This window comes from Xenopus tropicalis, chromosome 4 (genome assembly GCF_000004195.4).
Source record: "Xenopus tropicalis strain Nigerian chromosome 4, UCB_Xtro_10.0, whole genome shotgun sequence".
Taxonomy (NCBI): Eukaryota; Metazoa; Chordata; class Amphibia; order Anura; family Pipidae; genus Xenopus; species Xenopus tropicalis.
Genome location: NC_030680.2, coordinates 86,783,879 through 86,803,846, shown reverse-complemented (window position 1 = coordinate 86,803,846; position 19,968 = coordinate 86,783,879). Strand labels below are relative to the sequence as shown.

The 19,968-nt window shown below is 39.7% G+C and overlaps 1 protein-coding gene across 1 annotated transcript; it reads right to left on the bottom strand.

Moving 5' to 3' along the window:
• Window positions 1–47: 47 nt before the first annotated feature.
• Window positions 48–19,100, bottom strand: LOC101733192. The gene is made up of 5 exons (XM_031900909.1): window positions 18,963–19,100; window positions 17,809–17,849; window positions 16,738–16,812; window positions 15,080–15,278; window positions 48–1,083 (listed from the first exon to the last, which is right to left on the bottom strand). The coding sequence occupies exons 1-5, from the start codon at window positions 19,027–19,029 to the stop codon at window positions 680–682; spliced, it is 786 nt and encodes a 261-aa protein (XP_031756769.1). The 5' UTR covers window positions 19,030–19,100; the 3' UTR covers window positions 48–679.
• Between the last annotated feature and the right edge of the window lie 868 nt (window positions 19,101–19,968).

Here is a 19,968-nt window from a genome sequence, read left to right as displayed (position 1 = left end):
ATGTGAAGTGTTTATGCACCTTTCTACATAATATAAACGAAATGAGCTCATGTCAAAAAGGTATATTTTTCTTAACTGCTATCTTGACTTGTTTTATGGCAGCGATTCCAGATATGCGTCCAAACTGTCTGGCTATGTAATAAAAGCTATGACTGAAACAAAACAGAAAAGGTCAGTTATAAAAATCTGTATCTAATGTTATAACAATAACATTAGAACATTAAAACAAAATTACGAAAAAGGTGGTTAATTAATTGACACCAATATCCCTTTAATAGAGTAGTTATCTGACTATTTGCACATATGACTACATTTCTAAAGATATGAACATTTTTTTTTTTCCAATAGAGAATTTCTAAAGGAAAATTGCCACAACATAGTGAAATCCATTCACACTGGCTGAACACAAGCACTGGCAATTATAGCTTTTTTCCTTTGTGTGTGCAAATAATGGCTGTATATATAGTTTGTAGCAACTCCAAAGTGTCGGTTAGTGAACACAGTGCTACCACTATATTTACCAGTCACAGTTCTACCATTCACATATAATACACATGGTGGCTAGGGCTTACCAGTTCTAAATGTACCTTCATATTTATTACAGTTGGCAGTTTAGGCAATTATTTTTTTCTCTTTTTACTCATACTGTTTATCAGCTTTAGGTTGTAAACTGGTTTCATCAGCTATCATCTTCAGAAGAGGTGTAACAGTCCAACCCCAGAATCCCATTCAACTTGCCACCACTTACAGGTCCTTGTGCAGTATCCTCTTGACTAGTTGGCATACTGCTGGTCCCTTTCAGTTCTGGATTATTTGACAGGAGAATGTCTTTTATTTGGTTTGTGCCACGAGCAGATAGACTATAAGTTGACCTGAGCCAGAGATGCTTTGGATGGGATTTTTTACTATCAAAAATTAAAGGTTTATCCTGAACATCAAGACTGATATTTGGACTGTCTGGTCTGGTTGCTTTATCCTCTCCTTTGTCAGGGGTCGAGGTTTCTTCTTCAGAGTCTGTGTAGGATTCTTGATTAAAGTCATTGAGAATAGGTGTGCAGAGTAACTTGGCACCAGTGTGATATCCTTTAGGATGATAAACACAACAAACTAGTTAGTAACATTAAAAAAACCAAATCAGTTGGTATGCTAAGGTGCAAAAAGAACAGATGCTTTCATTTAAAGTCTCAGCTCAGAAATACCAATCACATGTGCACTTCGAAGACCCATGTGTAGCGGTTAAAAATCAAAATCAAGTCAAAATCTTAACTCAGTGTTTATATATAGCCCTAAGATAGGAAAAGACTTTTAACAGATATTCTTCTTAAAATAAAATCAGATGGCAAAGCAGTTAAAACACAGCTAACTGGAGCTCAGTGTCTGCAGCAGATTAAGGAGTGGGTATGTTTCACACTCTGCCCATGTTTCACTTTCTTATCTGTGCCTGACTTGCTATTATCAGCAAGTGACCAATGGCACTCCTGTAAGATAACTTCTGTGGTTTTTTTCCCCTCAAGTCTGGTATAGGCCAGTAACTGCTTTTGGTTTCAAGTCTAGTTTCACATCAGGACAGTCACTGGCCCAGGAGCTGTGATCAGAGTTCATTTCAGGGGACTAGCATAAGATACAAAATGAAAAAGCTTCTTATTAAAAAAGCAGTAGAGAATTTTTAATGGGTATATATTCCAAATTTATTAAAATTTTGGTCTAACACACACAGATTATAATTTTTACTTTTTATCCCCTTTAAAAAAAAATATTTTTTCCTACCATACACCATTTAATTGCTACACTTGGGTCCTCAGAGTGCATGTCCCATTGGTATCAATGTAATGAATGTCCCCTTGATACTGGTCTGGGGCACTGCATCCCAGACCACCAAAGTGGCTTGGTGAGTGACCCATACACAAAGGGGGGAATTCACAAAAGTCGAGAGAGCCCTTTTTAGAGTAAAAGTGGAGGAAAAACTGGTGGAAAACACTTTCTCCAGATTCACAAACAGAAATCCGCCTAAATTCCAACTCAACTGCCACTTTTCTGTTTTTGGTGAAAGAACAATTTACAGACACTTTTGTGAATTTGTAGTTCAAACAACATTTATACGACGTTTTAACGACATTTTTTCTGACATTTTCAAAATGGAAACTGTCTGTTTAAAAGACAAATTCACAAAAGTGGAGATAGAGGTTTGTGAATTAGGTTAAAAATCTGACAAATCTATCTCCACTTTTATTTTGTCTCAATATCACCACTTTTGTAAATTCCCCCCATGTGTCAGTTACTGCCTTCTTCATTACTTTCATTTATAAACCCCACCCTCTCTCCTATCCCCATATATCCCTCATGTAACGCCAGTCATAACAGGCTTTTTACCCATATGCCATTCCCCATGTGTCACTCACTGCCCAGTGCCATCCTTGTGTTTATGGGGGGATCCATATAAATAACCTGTATGGGGCCCCAAAGTTCCGGATGGCAGCCCTGATAAAAGTCTCTTATGTTCTGGCACTTCCCACTGATTGGCAGCTCTGTTCCTGTTTGCCCATCCTGCTTCTAAACTATCTACCAATATGTCTGTCAATATACACATTTATAAAGCAGGAAACATACATGATATAATAGTGGCCAGCCAGCCTTCTATGGAAAGTCTCTCATATAACCCACATAGGGCTTTATTGGCTCCAGCTTGGATAGCCATACAAGCACCTGCTTTCAGGTCAAACACTTTTCAAATAGATGTTGTGCCTATTTTTATGTTATGAATAGTGCAGCACAGTTTCCAGATTCATTCTCTCTACTTATTTACAGGCCCCCTTACTTATGTAACAGTCCCCCTACTCATACAGGTCTTGGTGCAAGCAGCCAGCTTTAACCCTGAATGTTTCCTTCACACAGGACGCACCAACTGTCATATCTAAGACAACAGAACGAAAAGATCCTCCTACAAGTGGGAGGACTCAGATAGCCTAGTGGTTAGGGAATCAGCCTTCAGTGTGGTGACCCACTGCGACTCGGGTTCGATTCCACCCTAGGTGCACCTTGTGACCTTGGACAAGTCACTTAACCTACATACCCACGTCCCGGCCAGGCAAGCTGCGCGGGCAGCTTGAGAGCCGTTACTTTTTCAGTGGCTACATTTAGCTTTCCCTTACCAATCCTCTAATGATTTATAATACCAGCTATGAAATTGCCTGCCTTGATTGTCCCTGCCACAGTTAGTGGAACTGAGCTATGGCAGCTGAAAGCAACTATCACAGGAAAAATCAGTTTCTTTCCACTCGCAATAAGAAGTCAATTAATACACATTCCTGATGCTTGTGATATTAACTATGAGAGCCCACTAGAGATCAGACCAATGCCAATGGCAGTAAAAGACTGAAAGCAGTTACAGATCAGCAATAGCTGGATATTCTGAAGACAGGGGCGCCCCTGCCATAAGCCTGCAAGTTACTATGGGCAGCAAAAAGCTGCTCCTGGTAGCTTTAAGAACTGAAATTCAGATTTTAAATGGCATTTTCAACTCAGTACTAGCAATGTGGCCCCCTCTTCACACCTCTGCGAGGGAGGCGGCATCTGAAAGGCTGCCTCAGGGCAGCATAGACCCCAGAAACACCCCTGTCTGAAGAGGAATAGTTTTTTTTATGATTAATCTTTCTAGGAAATGATAGGGAGTGATAAAGGATTTGGGGTGCTAGAAATATGAACTTATATAAAGTGTTCTTAGAGAGACAGCGTTATGGAACTGAACAGAGTTAAAAAAAAAATTCAGCTGTAAAGGGCCAAAGCCACCAAGAAATGAATTTTTTTTTCTGCTCCAAACTGCATTTTTACTTCAGTATTTTAAAGTTATCAATGTATGTGTGTGACAAAATTTAAAAAAAATTTGTTCATGGCTCTTACAGACCTTGGGGGGAATTCACAAAAGTCGAGATAGCCCTTTTTGGAGTAAAAGTGGTGGAAAAACTGGTGGAAAACACTTTCTCCAGATTCACAAACAGAAATCCGCCTAAATTCCGACTCAACTGCCACTTTTCTGATTTTAGTGAAAGAAAGACAATTTACAGACACTTTTGTGAATTTGTTGTTCAAACGACATTTATACGATGTTTTAACGACATTTTTTCCCGACATTTTCAAAATGGAGTAAAGCTCAGTGTAACTCTGTCAGACCAATTTTTAGCTCTTCTGTTTTGTTTGGTTTCACCCAGTCTCCATTTCACACCAAAGGTAGGAGCCCCTTTGGGGGATCATTAACATATAAATGGGGATTAGCAGACTCATTGTTAGGGGACAAGTTTCTGTCTAACCCTAGAACAATAGGTGCAAAAAGCCTCATTAACATTTTATAAACAAGTAAAACACTGATTAAAAAAAGTTTAATTTATATCTTATGTATAAAAAGTTTTTACCTGACATTTGCATGATTATGCTAGTTTTAGCTTAATCAGTGAGGCAATAATAACATTTTGTGTGAATATATTGTAAACATTTTTATTAAAAGGAAAAGTGAAGCCTCCCAGACAAATTTTTAGTTTTAGCAGCAGTGCCTTCTCTTTAATAACTTTACTGACATCTGCCCCAACTTATCTGTGCCCCCATAGCATGTCCAGAACTACAGAGCTGCTTAACAGCATTGGTCCCTACCTGTTCCCAGCAGCCATCTTGGGGATCAGCAAACAGCACATACACACTGGCACCCAAACTGGGATATTGGGGTACAGGGTTGGACTGGCCCAACAGGGCACTGGATAAAAACCCAGTGGGCCCTAATCCTGTTGGACCTCTATTCACCAGGCATGTTGGTGTGTGGGCCGGATTGCTGCTGCCCAGTAATGAGTAGGGGCCAGAGAAGACTGTATTTAGACCCTTAAATCTCATTACAGAAGTGGAATTACACAGAAATATAGAAAACATTAGAAAGCCCAGATTGTCCTGAAAAAAAATGATGTATAGTTTCCCTGGGCAAACTAATATTACCCCCCAGGAAATGCCCCCAAAGTGAAATGACAAATTGCATATGAAATGCAAAACCCTGCTGGTAAAATCCTTATTCCAAGGTTCCTTATTCCATGTAGATGTGGGACTGGGTTTGGGGGCACCAACAGATTTACTAAGAGCTAAATGCAAATTCATAAAAAAAATGTTTGGAAAATGACAAGATCTGAAAACTGTTTAAAAGACAAATTCACAAAAGTGGAGATAGAGGTTTGTGAATTAGGTTAAAAATCCGACAAATCTATCTCCACTTTTATTTTGTCTCAATATCACCACTTTTGTAAATTCCCCCCATGGGTCAGTTACTGCCTTCTTCATTACTTTCATTTATAAACCCCACCCTCTCTCCTATCCCCATATATCCCTCATGTAACGCCAGTCATAACAGGCTTTTTACCCATATGCCATTCCCCATGTGTCACTCACTGCCCAGTGCCATCCTTGTGTTTATGGGGGGATCCATATAAATAACCTGTATGGGGCCCCAAAGTTCCGGATGGCAGCCCTGATAAAAGTCTCTTATGTTCTGGCACTTCCCACTGATTGGCAGCTCTGTTCCTGTTTGCCCATCCTGCTTCTAAACTATCTACCAATATGTCTGTCAATATACACATTTATAAAGCAGGAAACATACATGATATAATAGTGGCCAGCCAGCCTTCTATGGAAAGTCTCTCATATAACCCACATAGGGCTTTATTGGCTCCAGCTTGGATAGCCATACAAGCACCTGCTTTCAGGTCAAACACTTTTCAAATAGATGTTGTGCCTATTTTTATGTTATGAATAGTGCAGCACAGTTTCCAGATTCATTCTCTCTACTTATTTACAGGCCCCCTTACTTATGTAACAGTCCCCCTACTCATATAGGTCTTGGTGCAAGCAGCCAGCTTTAACCCTGAATGTTTCCTTCACACAGGACGCACCAACTGTCATATCTAAGACAACAGAACGAAAAGATCCTCCTACAAGTGGGAGGACTCAGATAGCCTAGTGGTTAGGGAATCAGCCTTCAGTGTGGTGACCCACTGCGACTCGGGTTCGATTCCACCCTAGGTGCACCTTGTGACCTTGGACAAGTCACTTAACCTACATACCCACGTCCCGGCCAGGCAAGCTGCGCGGGCAGCTTGAGAGCCGTTACTTTTTCAGTGGCTACATTTAGCTTTCCCTTACCAATCCTCTAATGATTTATAATACCAGCTATGAAATTGCCTGCCTTGATTGTCCCTGCCACAGTTAGTGGAACTGAGCTATGGCAGCTGAAAGCAACTATCACAGGAAAAATCAGTTTCTTTCCACTCGCAATAAGAAGTCAATTAATACACATTCCTGATGCTTGTGATATTAACTATGAGAGCCCACTAGAGATCAGATCAATGCCAATGGCAGTAAAAGACTGAAAGCAGTTACAGATCAGCAATAGCTGGATATTCTGAAGACAGGGGCGCCCCTGCCATAAGCCTGCAAGTTACTATGGGCAGCAAAAAGCTGCTCCTGGTAGCTTTAAGAACTGAAATTCAGATTTTAAATAGCATTTTCAACTCAGTACTAGCAATGTGGCCCCCTCTTCACACCTCTGCGAGGGAGGCGGCATCTGAAAGGCTGCCTCAGGGCAGCATAGACCCCAGAAACACCCCTGTCTGAAGAGGAATAGTTTTTTTTATGATTAATCTTTCTAGGAAATGATAGGGAGTGATAAAGGATTTGGGGTGCTAGAAATATGAACTTATATAAAGTGTTCTTAGAGAGACAGCGTTATGGAACTGAACAGAGTTAAAAAAAAATTCAGCTGTAAAGGGCCAAAGCCACCAAGAAATGAATTTTTTTTTCTGCTCCAAACTGCATTTTTACTTCAGTATTTTAAAGTTATCAATGTATGTGTGTGACAAAATTTAAAAAAAATTTGTTCATGGCTCTTACAGACCTTGGGGGGAATTCACAAAAGTCGAGATAGCCCTTTTTGGAGTAAAAGTGGTGGAAAAACTGGTGGAAAACACTTTCTCCAGATTCACAAACAGAAATCCGCCTAAATTCCGACTCAACTGCCACTTTTCTGATTTTAGTGAAAGAAAGACAATTTACAGACACTTTTGTGAATTTGTTGTTCAAACGACATTTATACGATGTTTTAACGACATTTTTTCCCGACATTTTCAAAATGGAGTAAAGCTCAGTGTAACTCTGTCAGACCAATTTTTAGCTCTTCTGTTTTGTTTGGTTTCACCCAGTCTCCATTTCACACCAAAGGTAGGAGCCCCTTTGGGGGATCATTAACATATAAATGGGGATTAGCAGACTCATTGTTAGGGGACAAGTTTCTGTCTAACCCTAGAACAATAGGTGCAAAAAGCCTCATTAACATTTTATAAACAAGTAAAACACTGATTAAAAAAAGTTTAATTTATATCTTATGTATAAAAAGTTTTTACCTGACATTTGCATGATTATGCTAGTTTTAGCTTAATCAGTGAGGCAATAATAACATTTTGTGTGAATATATTGTAAACATTTTTATTAAAAGGAAAAGTGAAGCCTCTCAGGCAAATTTTTAGTTTTAGCAGCAGTGCCTTCTCTTTAATAACTTTACTGACATCTGCCCCAACTTATCTGTGCCCCCATAGCATGTCCAGAACTACAGAGCTGCTTAACAGCATTGGTCCCTACCTGTTCCCAGCAGCCATCTTGGGGATCAGCAAACAGCACATACACACTGGCACCCAAACTGGGATATTGGGGTACAGGGTTGGACTGGCCCAACAGGGCACTGGATAAAAACCCAGTGGGCCCTAATCCTGTTGGACCTCTATTCACCAGGCATGTTGGTGTGTGGCCCGGATTGCTGCTGCCCAGTAATGAGTAGGGGCCAGAGAAGACTGTATTTAGACCCTTAAATCTCATTACAGAAGTGGAATTACACAGAAATATAGAAAACATTAGAAAGCCCAGATTGTCCTGAAAAAAATGATGTATAGTTTCCCTGGGCAAACTAATATTACCCCCAGGAAATGCCCCCAAAGTGAAATGACAAATTGCATATGAAATGCAAAACCCTGCTGGTAAAATCCTTATTCCAAGGTTCCTTATTCCATGTAGATGTGGGACTGGGTTTGGGGGCACCAACAGATTTACTAAGAGCTAAATGCAAATTCATAAAAAAAATGTTTGGAAAATGACAAGATCTGAAAACTGTCTGTTTAAAAGACAAATTCACAAAAGTGGAGATAGAGGTTTGTGAATTAGGTTAAAAATCCGACAAATCTATCTCCACTTTTATTTTGTCTCAATATCACCACTTTTGTAAATTCCCCCCATGGGTCAGTTACTGCCTTCTTCATTACTTTCATTTATAAACCCCACCCTCTCTCCTATCCCCATATATCCCTCATGTAACGCCAGTCATAACAGGCTTTTTACCCATATGCCATTCCCCATGTGTCACTCACTGCCCAGTGCCATCCTTCTGTTTATGGGGGGATCCATATAAATAACCTGTATGGGGCCCCAAAGTTCCGGATGGCAGCCCTGATAAAAGTCTCTTATGTTCTGGCACTTCCCACTGATTGGCAGCTCTGTTCCTGTTTGCCCATCCTGCTTCTAAACTATCTACCAATATGTCTGTCAATATACACATTTATAAAGCAGGAAACATACATGATATAATAGTGGCCAGCCAGCCTTCTATGGAAAGTCTCTCATATAACCCACATAGGGCTTTATTGGCTCCAGCTTGGATAGCCATACAAGCACCTGCTTTCAGGTCAAACACTTTTCAAATAGATGTTGTGCCTATTTTTATGTTATGAATAGTGCAGCACAGTTTCCAGATTCATTCTCTCTACTTATTTACAGGCCCCCTTACTTATGTAACAGTCCCCCTACTCATACAGGTCTTGGTGCAAGCAGCCAGCTTTAACCCTGAATGTTTCCTTCACACAGGACGCACCAACTGTCATATCTAAGACAACAGAACGAAAAGATCCTCCTACAAGTGGGAGGACTCAGATAGCCTAGTGGTTAGGGAATCAGCCTTCAGTGTGGTGACCCACTGCGACTCGGGTTCGATTCCACCCTAGGTGCACCTTGTGACCTTGGACAAGTCACTTAACCTACATACCCACGTCCCGGCCAGGCAAGCTGCGCGGGCAGCTTGAGAGCCGTTACTTTTTCAGTGGCTACATTTAGCTTTCCCTTACCAATCCTCTAATGATTTATAATACCAGCTATGAAATTGCCTGCCTTGATTGTCCCTGCCACAGTTAGTGGAACTGAGCTATGGCAGCTGAAAGCAACTATCACAGGAAAAATCAGTTTCTTTCCACTCGCAATAAGAAGTCAATTAATACACATTCCTGATGCTTGTGATATTAACTATGAGAGCCCACTAGAGATCAGACCAATGCCAATGGCAGTAAAAGACTGAAAGCAGTTACAGATCAGCAATAGCTGGATATTCTGAAGACAGGGGCGCCCCTGCCATAAGCCTGCAAGTTACTATGGGCAGCAAAAAGCTGCTCCTGGTAGCTTTAAGAACTGAAATTCAGATTTTAAATGGCATTTTCAACTCAGTACTAGCAATGTGGCCCCCTCTTCACACCTCTGCGAGGGAGGCGGCATCTGAAAGGCTGCCTCAGGGCAGCATAGACCCCAGAAACACCCCTGTCTGAAGAGGAATAGTTTTTTTTATGATTAATCTTTCTAGGAAATGATAGGGAGTGATAAAGGATTTGGGGTGCTAGAAATATGAACTTATATAAAGTGTTCTTAGAGAGACAGCGTTATGGAACTGAACAGAGTTAAAAAAAAAATTCAGCTGTAAAGGGCCAAAGCCACCAAGAAATGAATTTTTTTTTCTGCTCCAAACTGCATTTTTACTTCAGTATTTTAAAGTTATCAATGTATGTGTGTGACAAAATTTAAAAAAAATTTGTTCATGGCTCTTACAGACCTTGGGGGGAATTCACAAAAGTCGAGATAGCCCTTTTTGGAGTAAAAGTGGTGGAAAAACTGGTGGAAAACACTTTCTCCAGATTCACAAACAGAAATCCGCCTAAATTCCGACTCAACTGCCACTTTTCTGATTTTAGTGAAAGAAAGACAATTTACAGACACTTTTGTGAATTTGTTGTTCAAACGACATTTATACGATGTTTTAACGACATTTTTTCCCGACATTTTCAAAATGGAGTAAAGCTCAGTGTAACTCTGTCAGACCAATTTTTAGCTCTTCTGTTTTGTTTGGTTTCACCCAGTCTCCATTTCACACCAAAGGTAGGAGCCCCTTTGGGGGATCATTAACATATAAATGGGGATTAGCAGACTCATTGTTAGGGGACAAGTTTCTGTCTAACCCTAGAACAATAGGTGCAAAAAGCCTCATTAACATTTTATAAACAAGTAAAACACTGATTAAAAAAAGTTTAATTTATATCTTATGTATAAAAAGTTTTTACCTGACATTTGCATGATTATGCTAGTTTTAGCTTAATCAGTGAGGCAATAATAACATTTTGTGTGAATATATTGTAAACATTTTTATTAAAAGGAAAAGTGAAGCCTCCCAGACAAATTTTTAGTTTTAGCAGCAGTGCCTTCTCTTTAATAACTTTACTGACATCTGCCCCAACTTATCTGTGCCCCCATAGCATGTCCAGAACTACAGAGCTGCTTAACAGCATTGGTCCCTACCTGTTCCCAGCAGCCATCTTGGGGATCAGCAAACAGCACATACACACTGGCACCCAAACTGGGATATTGGGGTACAGGGTTGGACTGGCCCAACAGGGCACTGGATAAAAACCCAGTGGGCCCTAATCCTGTTGGACCTCTATTCACCAGGCATGTTGGTGTGTGGCCCGGATTGCTGCTGCCCAGTAATGAGTAGGGGCCAGAGAAGACTGTATTTAGACCCTTAAATCTCATTACAGAAGTGGAATTACACAGAAATATAGAAAACATTAGAAAGCCCAGATTGTCCTGAAAAAAATGATGTATAGTTTCCCTGGGCAAACTAATATTACCCCCCAGGAAATGCCCCCAAAGTGAAATGACAAATTGCATATGAAATGCAAAACCCTGCTGGTAAAATCCTTATTCCAAGGTTCCTTATTCCATGTAGATGTGGGACTGGGTTTGGGGGCACCAACAGATTTACTAAGAGCTAAATGCAAATTCATAAAAAAAATGTTTGGAAAATGACAAGATCTGAAAACTGTCTGTTTAAAAGACAAATTCACAAAAGTGGAGATAGAGGTTTGTGAATTAGGTTAAAAATCCGACAAATCTATCTCCACTTTTATTTTGTCTCAATATCACCACTTTTGTAAATTCCCCCCATGGGTCAGTTACTGCCTTCTTCATTACTTTCATTTATAAACCCCACCCTCTCTCCTATCCCCATATATCCCTCATGTAACGCCAGTCATAACAGGCTTTTTACCCATATGCCATTCCCCATGTGTCACTCACTGCCCAGTGCCATCCTTCTGTTTATGGGGGGATCCATATAAATAACCTGTATGGGGCCCCAAAGTTCCGGATGGCAGCCCTGATAAAAGTCTCTTATGTTCTGGCACTTCCCACTGATTGGCAGCTCTGTTCCTGTTTGCCCATCCTGCTTCTAAACTATCTACCAATATGTCTGTCAATATACACATTTATAAAGCAGGAAACATACATGATATAATAGTGGCCAGCCAGCCTTCTATGGAAAGTCTCTCATATAACCCACATAGGGCTTTATTGGCTCCAGCTTGGATAGCCATACAAGCACCTGCTTTCAGGTCAAACACTTTTCAAATAGATGTTGTGCCTATTTTTATGTTATGAATAGTGCAGCACAGTTTCCAGATTCATTCTCTCTACTTATTTACAGGCCCCCTTACTTATGTAACAGTCCCCCTACTCATACAGGTCTTGGTGCAAGCAGCCAGCTTTAACCCTGAATGTTTCCTTCACACAGGACGCACCAACTGTCATATCTAAGACAACAGAACGAAAAGATCCTCCTACAAGTGGGAGGACTCAGATAGCCTAGTGGTTAGGGAATCAGCCTTCAGTGTGGTGACCCACTGCGACTCGGGTTCGATTCCACCCTAGGTGCACCTTGTGACCTTGGACAAGTCACTTAACCTACATACCCACGTCCCGGCCAGGCAAGCTGCGCGGGCAGCTTGAGAGCCGTTACTTTTTCAGTGGCTACATTTAGCTTTCCCTTACCAATCCTCTAATGATTTATAATACCAGCTATGAAATTGCCTGCCTTGATTGTCCCTGCCACAGTTAGTGGAACTGAGCTATGGCAGCTGAAAGCAACTATCACAGGAAAAATCAGTTTCTTTCCACTCGCAATAAGAAGTCAATTAATACACATTCCTGATGCTTGTGATATTAACTATGAGAGCCCACTAGAGATCAGACCAATGCCAATGGCAGTAAAAGACTGAAAGCAGTTACAGATCAGCAATAGCTGGATATTCTGAAGACAGGGGCGCCCCTGCCATAAGCCTGCAAGTTACTATGGGCAGCAAAAAGCTGCTCCTGGTAGCTTTAAGAACTGAAATTCAGATTTTAAATGGCATTTTCAACTCAGTACTAGCAATGTGGCCCCCTCTTCACACCTCTGCGAGGGAGGCGGCATCTGAAAGGCTGCCTCAGGGCAGCATAGACCCCAGAAACACCCCTGTCTGAAGAGGAATAGTTTTTTTTATGATTAATCTTTCTAGGAAATGATAGGGAGTGATAAAGGATTTGGGGTGCTAGAAATATGAACTTATATAAAGTGTTCTTAGAGAGACAGCGTTATGGAACTGAACAGAGTTAAAAAAAAATTCAGCTGTAAAGGGCCAAAGCCACCAAGAAATGAATTTTTTTTTCTGCTCCAAACTGCATTTTTACTTCAGTATTTTAAAGTTATCAATGTATGTGTGTGACAAAATTTAAAAAAAATTTGTTCATGGCTCTTACAGACCTTGGGGGGAATTCACAAAAGTCGAGATAGCCCTTTTTGGAGTAAAAGTGGTGGAAAAACTGGTGGAAAACACTTTCTCCAGATTCACAAACAGAAATCCGCCTAAATTCCGACTCAACTGCCACTTTTCTGATTTTAGTGAAAGAAAGACAATTTACAGACACTTTTGTGAATTTGTTGTTCAAACGACATTTATACGATGTTTTAACGACATTTTTTCCCGACATTTTCAAAATGGAGTAAAGCTCAGTGTAACTCTGTCAGACCAATTTTTAGCTCTTCTGTTTTGTTTGGTTTCACCCAGTCTCCATTTCACACCAAAGGTAGGAGCCCCTTTGGGGGATCATTAACATATAAATGGGGATTAGCAGACTCATTGTTAGGGGACAAGTTTCTGTCTAACCCTAGAACAATAGGTGCAAAAAGCCTCATTAACATTTTATAAACAAGTAAAACACTGATTAAAAAAAGTTTAATTTATATCTTATGTATAAAAAGTTTTTACCTGACATTTGCATGATTATGCTAGTTTTAGCTTAATCAGTGAGGCAATAATAACATTTTGTGTGAATATATTGTAAACATTTTTATTAAAAGGAAAAGTGAAGCCTCCCAGACAAATTTTTAGTTTTAGCAGCAGTGCCTTCTCTTTAATAACTTTACTGACATCTGCCCCAACTTATCTGTGCCCCCATAGCATGTCCAGAACTACAGAGCTGCTTAACAGCATTGGTCCCTACCTGTTCCCAGCAGCCATCTTGGGGATCAGCAAACAGCACATACACATTGGCACCCAAACTGGGATATTGGGGTACAGGGTTGGACTGGCCCAACAGGGCACTGGATAAAAACCCAGTGGGCCCTAATCCTGTTGGACCTCTATTCACCAGGCATGTTGGTGTGTGGCCCGGATTGCTGCTGCCCAGTAATGAGTAGGGGCCAGAGAAGACTGTATTTAGACCCTTAAATCTCATTACAGAAGTGGAATTACACAGAAATATAGAAAACATTAGAAAGCCCAGATTGTCCTGAAAAAAATGATGTATAGTTTCCCTGGGCAAACTAATATTACCCCCCAGGAAATGCCCCCAAAGTGAAATGACAAATTGCATATGAAATGCAAAACCCTGCTGGTAAAATCCTTATTCCAAGGTTCCTTATTCCATGTAGATGTGGGACTGGGTTTGGGGGCACCAACAGATTTACTAAGAGCTAAATGCAAATTCATAAAAAAAATGTTTGGAAAATGACAAGATCTGAAAACTGTTTAAAAGACAAATTCACAAAAGTGGAGATAGAGGTTTGTGAATTAGGTTAAAAATCCGACAAATCTATCTCCACTTTTATTTTGTCTCAATATCACCACTTTTGTAAATTCCCCCGAAAGAGTCAGCCATTAATCTAAGACCAGTCTCAAGTGTTTACCTTTCATCCAAATTTTCATATTATGGATCAGGGCATCTATAACTAAGACCTAGCTTAATTTGCTGTGAGCATCCCCATTAGAGTGGGGCTAGGTAGAGGGAGATGAGTTAATTAACCTCTACACTCAATTCTAAGCATAAGCATTTTTAGAGAGAACTGTCACTCATATACATCATGCACAAATGTTATTTACTTTAAGCTAATTTAAATCTAAAATTAATTCTTTACAGAAGCCGTTGCACACTTTTCTAATCCCTATGCAGTAGCTCTGTCGTTATTGTGCTACTAACTAACTTAAATCAATGAAAACTTGTATATTGTAAAGTTGCATAAGGGGTTTTTTATTATGCAAAAACCATTTGGGCTGTAAATCCCTGTAATTGCTATTTAGACATACAGCATGTGAAGTGTTTGTTCTTGGTTTCAAAAAGATGACCTGTAAATACCATGAGAAAAAAAGCAACAGCAATTCTTTGAGATATTTATTTATATTTGTAAATTAGGTAGCCACTTTTTTTCCTCAGGTATTATGCCACAAACAGGGCCAATAAAGCTCTGCATAAAAAAGTGAATATAATGCAACATATCTACAAACCACAGAAGCACAAACAAGGATAATTTGTGTTGGACTAATGTAATTGCCTTTACAGTTCCTTAAAGCAAAAATTAAAAGCCATTGTTTAATGTTTGTACCTGATTCTACCCAAGATGGCACTTTCTCTTCCTCTGTCCTCTTTCTTTTATACCCTCTCAGTTTCCAAGGATGATCTTTACAGGAAGGGTCCAACCTGCGTAACTTCCACAGATAACTTTGATACTCTTTCTTCAGTGTTTCAATTTTGTCCTGGAAATCTTTTATTTTTCTCTCTGAATAGTGTGTAAGCTGGGATTGCTGTAAGAAAAAACATCAGAATATTAAAATGATTACCATCCTATTTATTAACAAATATTAATTTATGGTATACTAAAAAAGTCTACATATTTTACAGTTTTTTTTTTTAATAAAAAAAAGCCAATTGTGATTCACATTTAAATAAATTGTGTTTTGATAATGACACCCTAGTTACACGCTTAGGACAGTGGGCTTTTTTTTTTTAAAATGTTTTGGGTCACTAAAAAGGCAAGAGCAAAGAAACTTCCCTGAGACCCACTGCTCCTTATTAATTAAGCCTTTAGGGCTCTGGGACACGGGGAGATTAGTCGCCCGCGACAAATCTCCCTGTTCGCGGGCGACTAATCTCCCCGAAATGCCATCCCACCGGCGAAAATGTAAATCGCCGGTGGTTATGGCATAAGCTTGAGAGTTTCCTCTCAAGGCAATTTCCGCGATTTCACTGAAATCGCGCCGCCAACTTATGCCATCACACCGGCGATTTACATTTTCGCCGGTGGGATGGCATTTCGGGGAGATTAGTCGCCCGCAAACAGGGAGATTTGTCGCGGGCGACTAATCTGCCTGTGTGCCAGAGCCCTTAGGTTAATTAAAAGGTTTTTTAATCTTGGCAAATAAAAAGATAAGGAAGGCCTTGCAGCCGTACCCAGCCCATAGCTTCCTAAAATAATTATCTGAGGTAGAAAGGTGAGCAGCGTAGCTATGCTGACTTGCTCAAGTCTTAAGGTGGCCATACATGGGCCAATTGTAGCTGCCGATATCGGTCCATTAGACCGATTCGGCAGCTTATTGGCCCGTGTAGGGGCAGCAACGACGGGCATGCCTGACTGATATCTGGAATTAGCCTACATTTGCCCGATATCGCCTACCCATAGGTGGCCAAGCGAGCGGATCTTAACGTGTATGGCCACCTTAAGGTGTATTGAAAACAATAGTTTTGCTGCTGCTGATTAAAGGTAAAAGTAATCTGTCCTAAAAAAAAACCAATAACAGTATGGGATAATGCACTATAGCAGGTCAAACCACATATGGTGTGTCTAATTTAAACAATGTACAAGTGCTGTTGGGGTGTCAGATGCTATGTTTCATAATAGAACTGAACTGAGAAAAAAAAGTACTACAAAACAACAGTGTCTTGAGTTATATACTTTATACCTGTTATTCACCAGGTACACACTGGGACCAACAAAATCACAAGGTATGTAAATGAATGCCAATACTGATGCTGGTGAAACTTACAAATGATAATAAACAACAAATGAGCTTCATACTGACAAGAATAAGAAGCACACCATGGGCATGTAGCTACTTCCCCAAACACTGCAATGCAATTTTTAGGTGAAATAAGTGCTTTAAAACCTTCAATTTCTTTGAAGTTTACATTCCACCAACTCCTCAGTGTATTTCCCTGTAAATTTAGTACAGAAATGAACAAATACTGTTTTACTTTTTATCTTACCTCTAAATAGTATTCTATCTCATTTTTAATGCTAGGGATCCATTTCTTCACATCTGAAGCAGTATGTAAGGCAGACTTTAAAAAAAAAAAGTATCACAAAAAATACAATTAGAAGATTGCATTTAACCTGATTGGAATCCCCTAGACCAGATATAGCCATTAAGACATTTATTTAAGGAACTCAGACTGTTCAGGAGTTCCAATGGCCTCATTATCATTTTGCTATCTGGTCCCTTGCATATGTAATACAGTAAATGACTAGCCCACCATATAGAAACAGGAGGTAACAGTTATAAGTATTGCAAATACACAAGAAAAACTGCAAAGGCTTGATTAATGGCTGGAAAGGTCAAATCATTGTCTTTATTGAAGTTAAAAAAGTAGCATTTACTAAATAAGAAATGCAGCTTTCATAGTGATGTCACCTGTGTCACACAAACCATAAACTATGAGGATAGTTTGACATAGGAGTTTTCTTACCTGTATAAAAGCTTTATCTACTTTTTAACCTTACTCATTGGAAAGTTATAGCAATTACTTTTTATTTCTATGCTATTTGAAAAGAATTTCAGTGGCAATTCTGAGAACTACTATAAAGTATGCCTTACTTATCCCTGTGGTGTATACTAAACATGGTCACACACAATACTAAAAAAAATTCAAAACAGAATATATATATATATATATATATATATATATATACACATACAGTCTCTTAGAAAGCACTCACGGTGAAATATAAAAATAAAACAATTTATTAAACAAAAAAGTCTACGTGTTTCGATCCACTGGATCGAAACGCGTAGACTTTTTTGTTTAATAAATTGTTTTATTTTTATATTTCACCGTGAGTGCTTTCTAAGAGACTGTACATGAATTTATGGTTAGCACCCGGACATTGGTTATTAGTTTGGTGAGTGCCGATATTTGGACTTATATATTATAAGAAGTACTTCCTTAAAAATATTTTTTTTACTTTTCCATATTGCAACGTTTTGACTCACATAGGAGCCATAACATAATAGTATAGGCTGAAAAGGAGATTTTAATTATAGAATACATTTAACTTACCAACCTAGGCCTGTTGCTGTTAATGTCCTTGATGTGGCCCTCTGTCAAGAAAAAGTCCATGATTATGAGAATATTAAAATTAACCCTTTTATGTCTGATAATGAATTAAATCATAGCAACCCAGTGTTAACGCTAACTCTTATTTATGACAAGAAAACTGTACAGTTCAATCATGCAGAATCACAGGGGGAGGCAAAGTTGTTGGGTGTAGACATTTTAGTGTCTGTTTTCCTGACTCCCTTTTAAAAAAAAATGCACCACCCTTGGGAGCACCGGCACAGTAAAGTGTTCCAGCAATTTATGTTCAGCTTTAATGGGCACAGGGAATAACCGAGACACCAGAAGAAAACAATGGCATTTTAATTAGAGGAAATGTACCCTGGGCCAGGGAATTTTTTTAGTTGAAGAGAAGTGTAGGAATTAAGTGATTACATCCTTGGTGCAGTGTCTAACAATAAGTAATTTGGTCTTTCGTCTCCTGTATGTATGTATGTACGTACGTATGTATAAAGTGCAACAAGGATACACATTGGGTTGCCACCTTACCCCTTTAACACCAGCCACACATTGAATTCACATCCTGCATGGTTAATTAGTAATTTAGGGCATGGATTTAATATGTGCCCATTATTAAAGGGGTGAGCTGGCAACCTTCGACACAAAGAGCTGTACAATAAATTAGAATACACATGGGGTGTACAAGTATTATAAAAAATACAATAAATAAGTATATACAGAGATTAAGTACCATGTGGTAAGAGACACAGTAGGAAGGAGGTCCCTGACCCACAGAGCTTTCAATCTAAGTGAGCAATGGTCATGCAATCTGATTAAACTGGCTCATCTCCTTTTCTATGCAACACAAATTGGTTCCAATGTCCCATGCATTTCCCGCACCTAATAAAACACTTTAGTTCGTCAGGAAGGTGCAATGAATGCCTGGGATCATTTTCAATAAAGGAAAGTAACCATGACAACCAGATCCACAAACACCTAAAAGATCCTAGTCAGCCATAATATCTGGAATCCATATTTATTTTTTCAAAGCAACATATACATTTGACAGATAACACAATTATATGGCTTGATACATGATTAAAGCCATACCCGCCCCTTGTGCATATAGGCTATACCAACAAATAACGCGCTGCTACCTTCCTTAGCCTTCTGAAGCCAGAGCCGGTTCAGCCTCCCGTGCTGCTTCTCCTCATTCCTAGCCATGTTTCCTTCCGCTTCCGAGTTGACACGTCACGAAGCCCCAGTCAGAGGAGCGCATTACCGTTGCCTAGACAACGGGTAAAGAAGGAGGTTTCCACCTGAAACCTAAGCTCTGGGCAGCGTTAACTACTGTATTTCTCTCACTTTTTAGAACAGCTTCATAGATACGTTGTTTTAGTTGTTGTTGTGCTGACTTGCTCAAGTCTGTATTGAAAACAATAATGTTGCTGCTATAAAGCTAAATGTAATCTGTCCTAAAAAATACAGTCAGTATGGAATAAATGAGTAATAATGCACTATAGCAGATCACAACACATAAGACACAGCACATTGTTTGAATTAGACACACCCTATGGGGCACATTCATCAAAGTATGATTGTTTCTGAAGTTTTGGTACTGTACGTTTTTTGTGTCTTTTTTGTTAATTTGCACAACTTTTTTGTACTTTGCGACAATTTGTGCGACAAAATCGCATTGGTCGCAACGAGTGCGAAAGTTTCAGATTCATTAAAGCTTTGTTATGGTGACTTTCCTTGGGCCAGGTTGGAGCTGTAGAGTGCCATTGAGTCCTATGAGAGGCTTCCAAAATCATGATATAGCCATTAAGACAAAAATCGTATACACTAGTACAAAATTTTTTTTGTATCTGACAATCATAAAAGGCAGGAAAAGATTTCTGACTTTGATCCTTCCATGCAGGATTTTGGAAGCCTCCCATAGGACTCAATGGCACTCTGCAGCTCCAACCTGGCCCAAGGAAAGCCTCCCATAGGGCTCAATGGCACTCTGCAGCTCCAACCTGGCCCAAGGAAAGCCTCCCATAGGGCTCAATGGCACTCTGCAGCTCCAACCTGGCCCAAGGAAAGTCTCCCATAGGGCTCAATGGCACTCTGCAGCTCCAACCTGGCCCAAGGAAAGTCTCCCATAGGGCTCAATGGCAC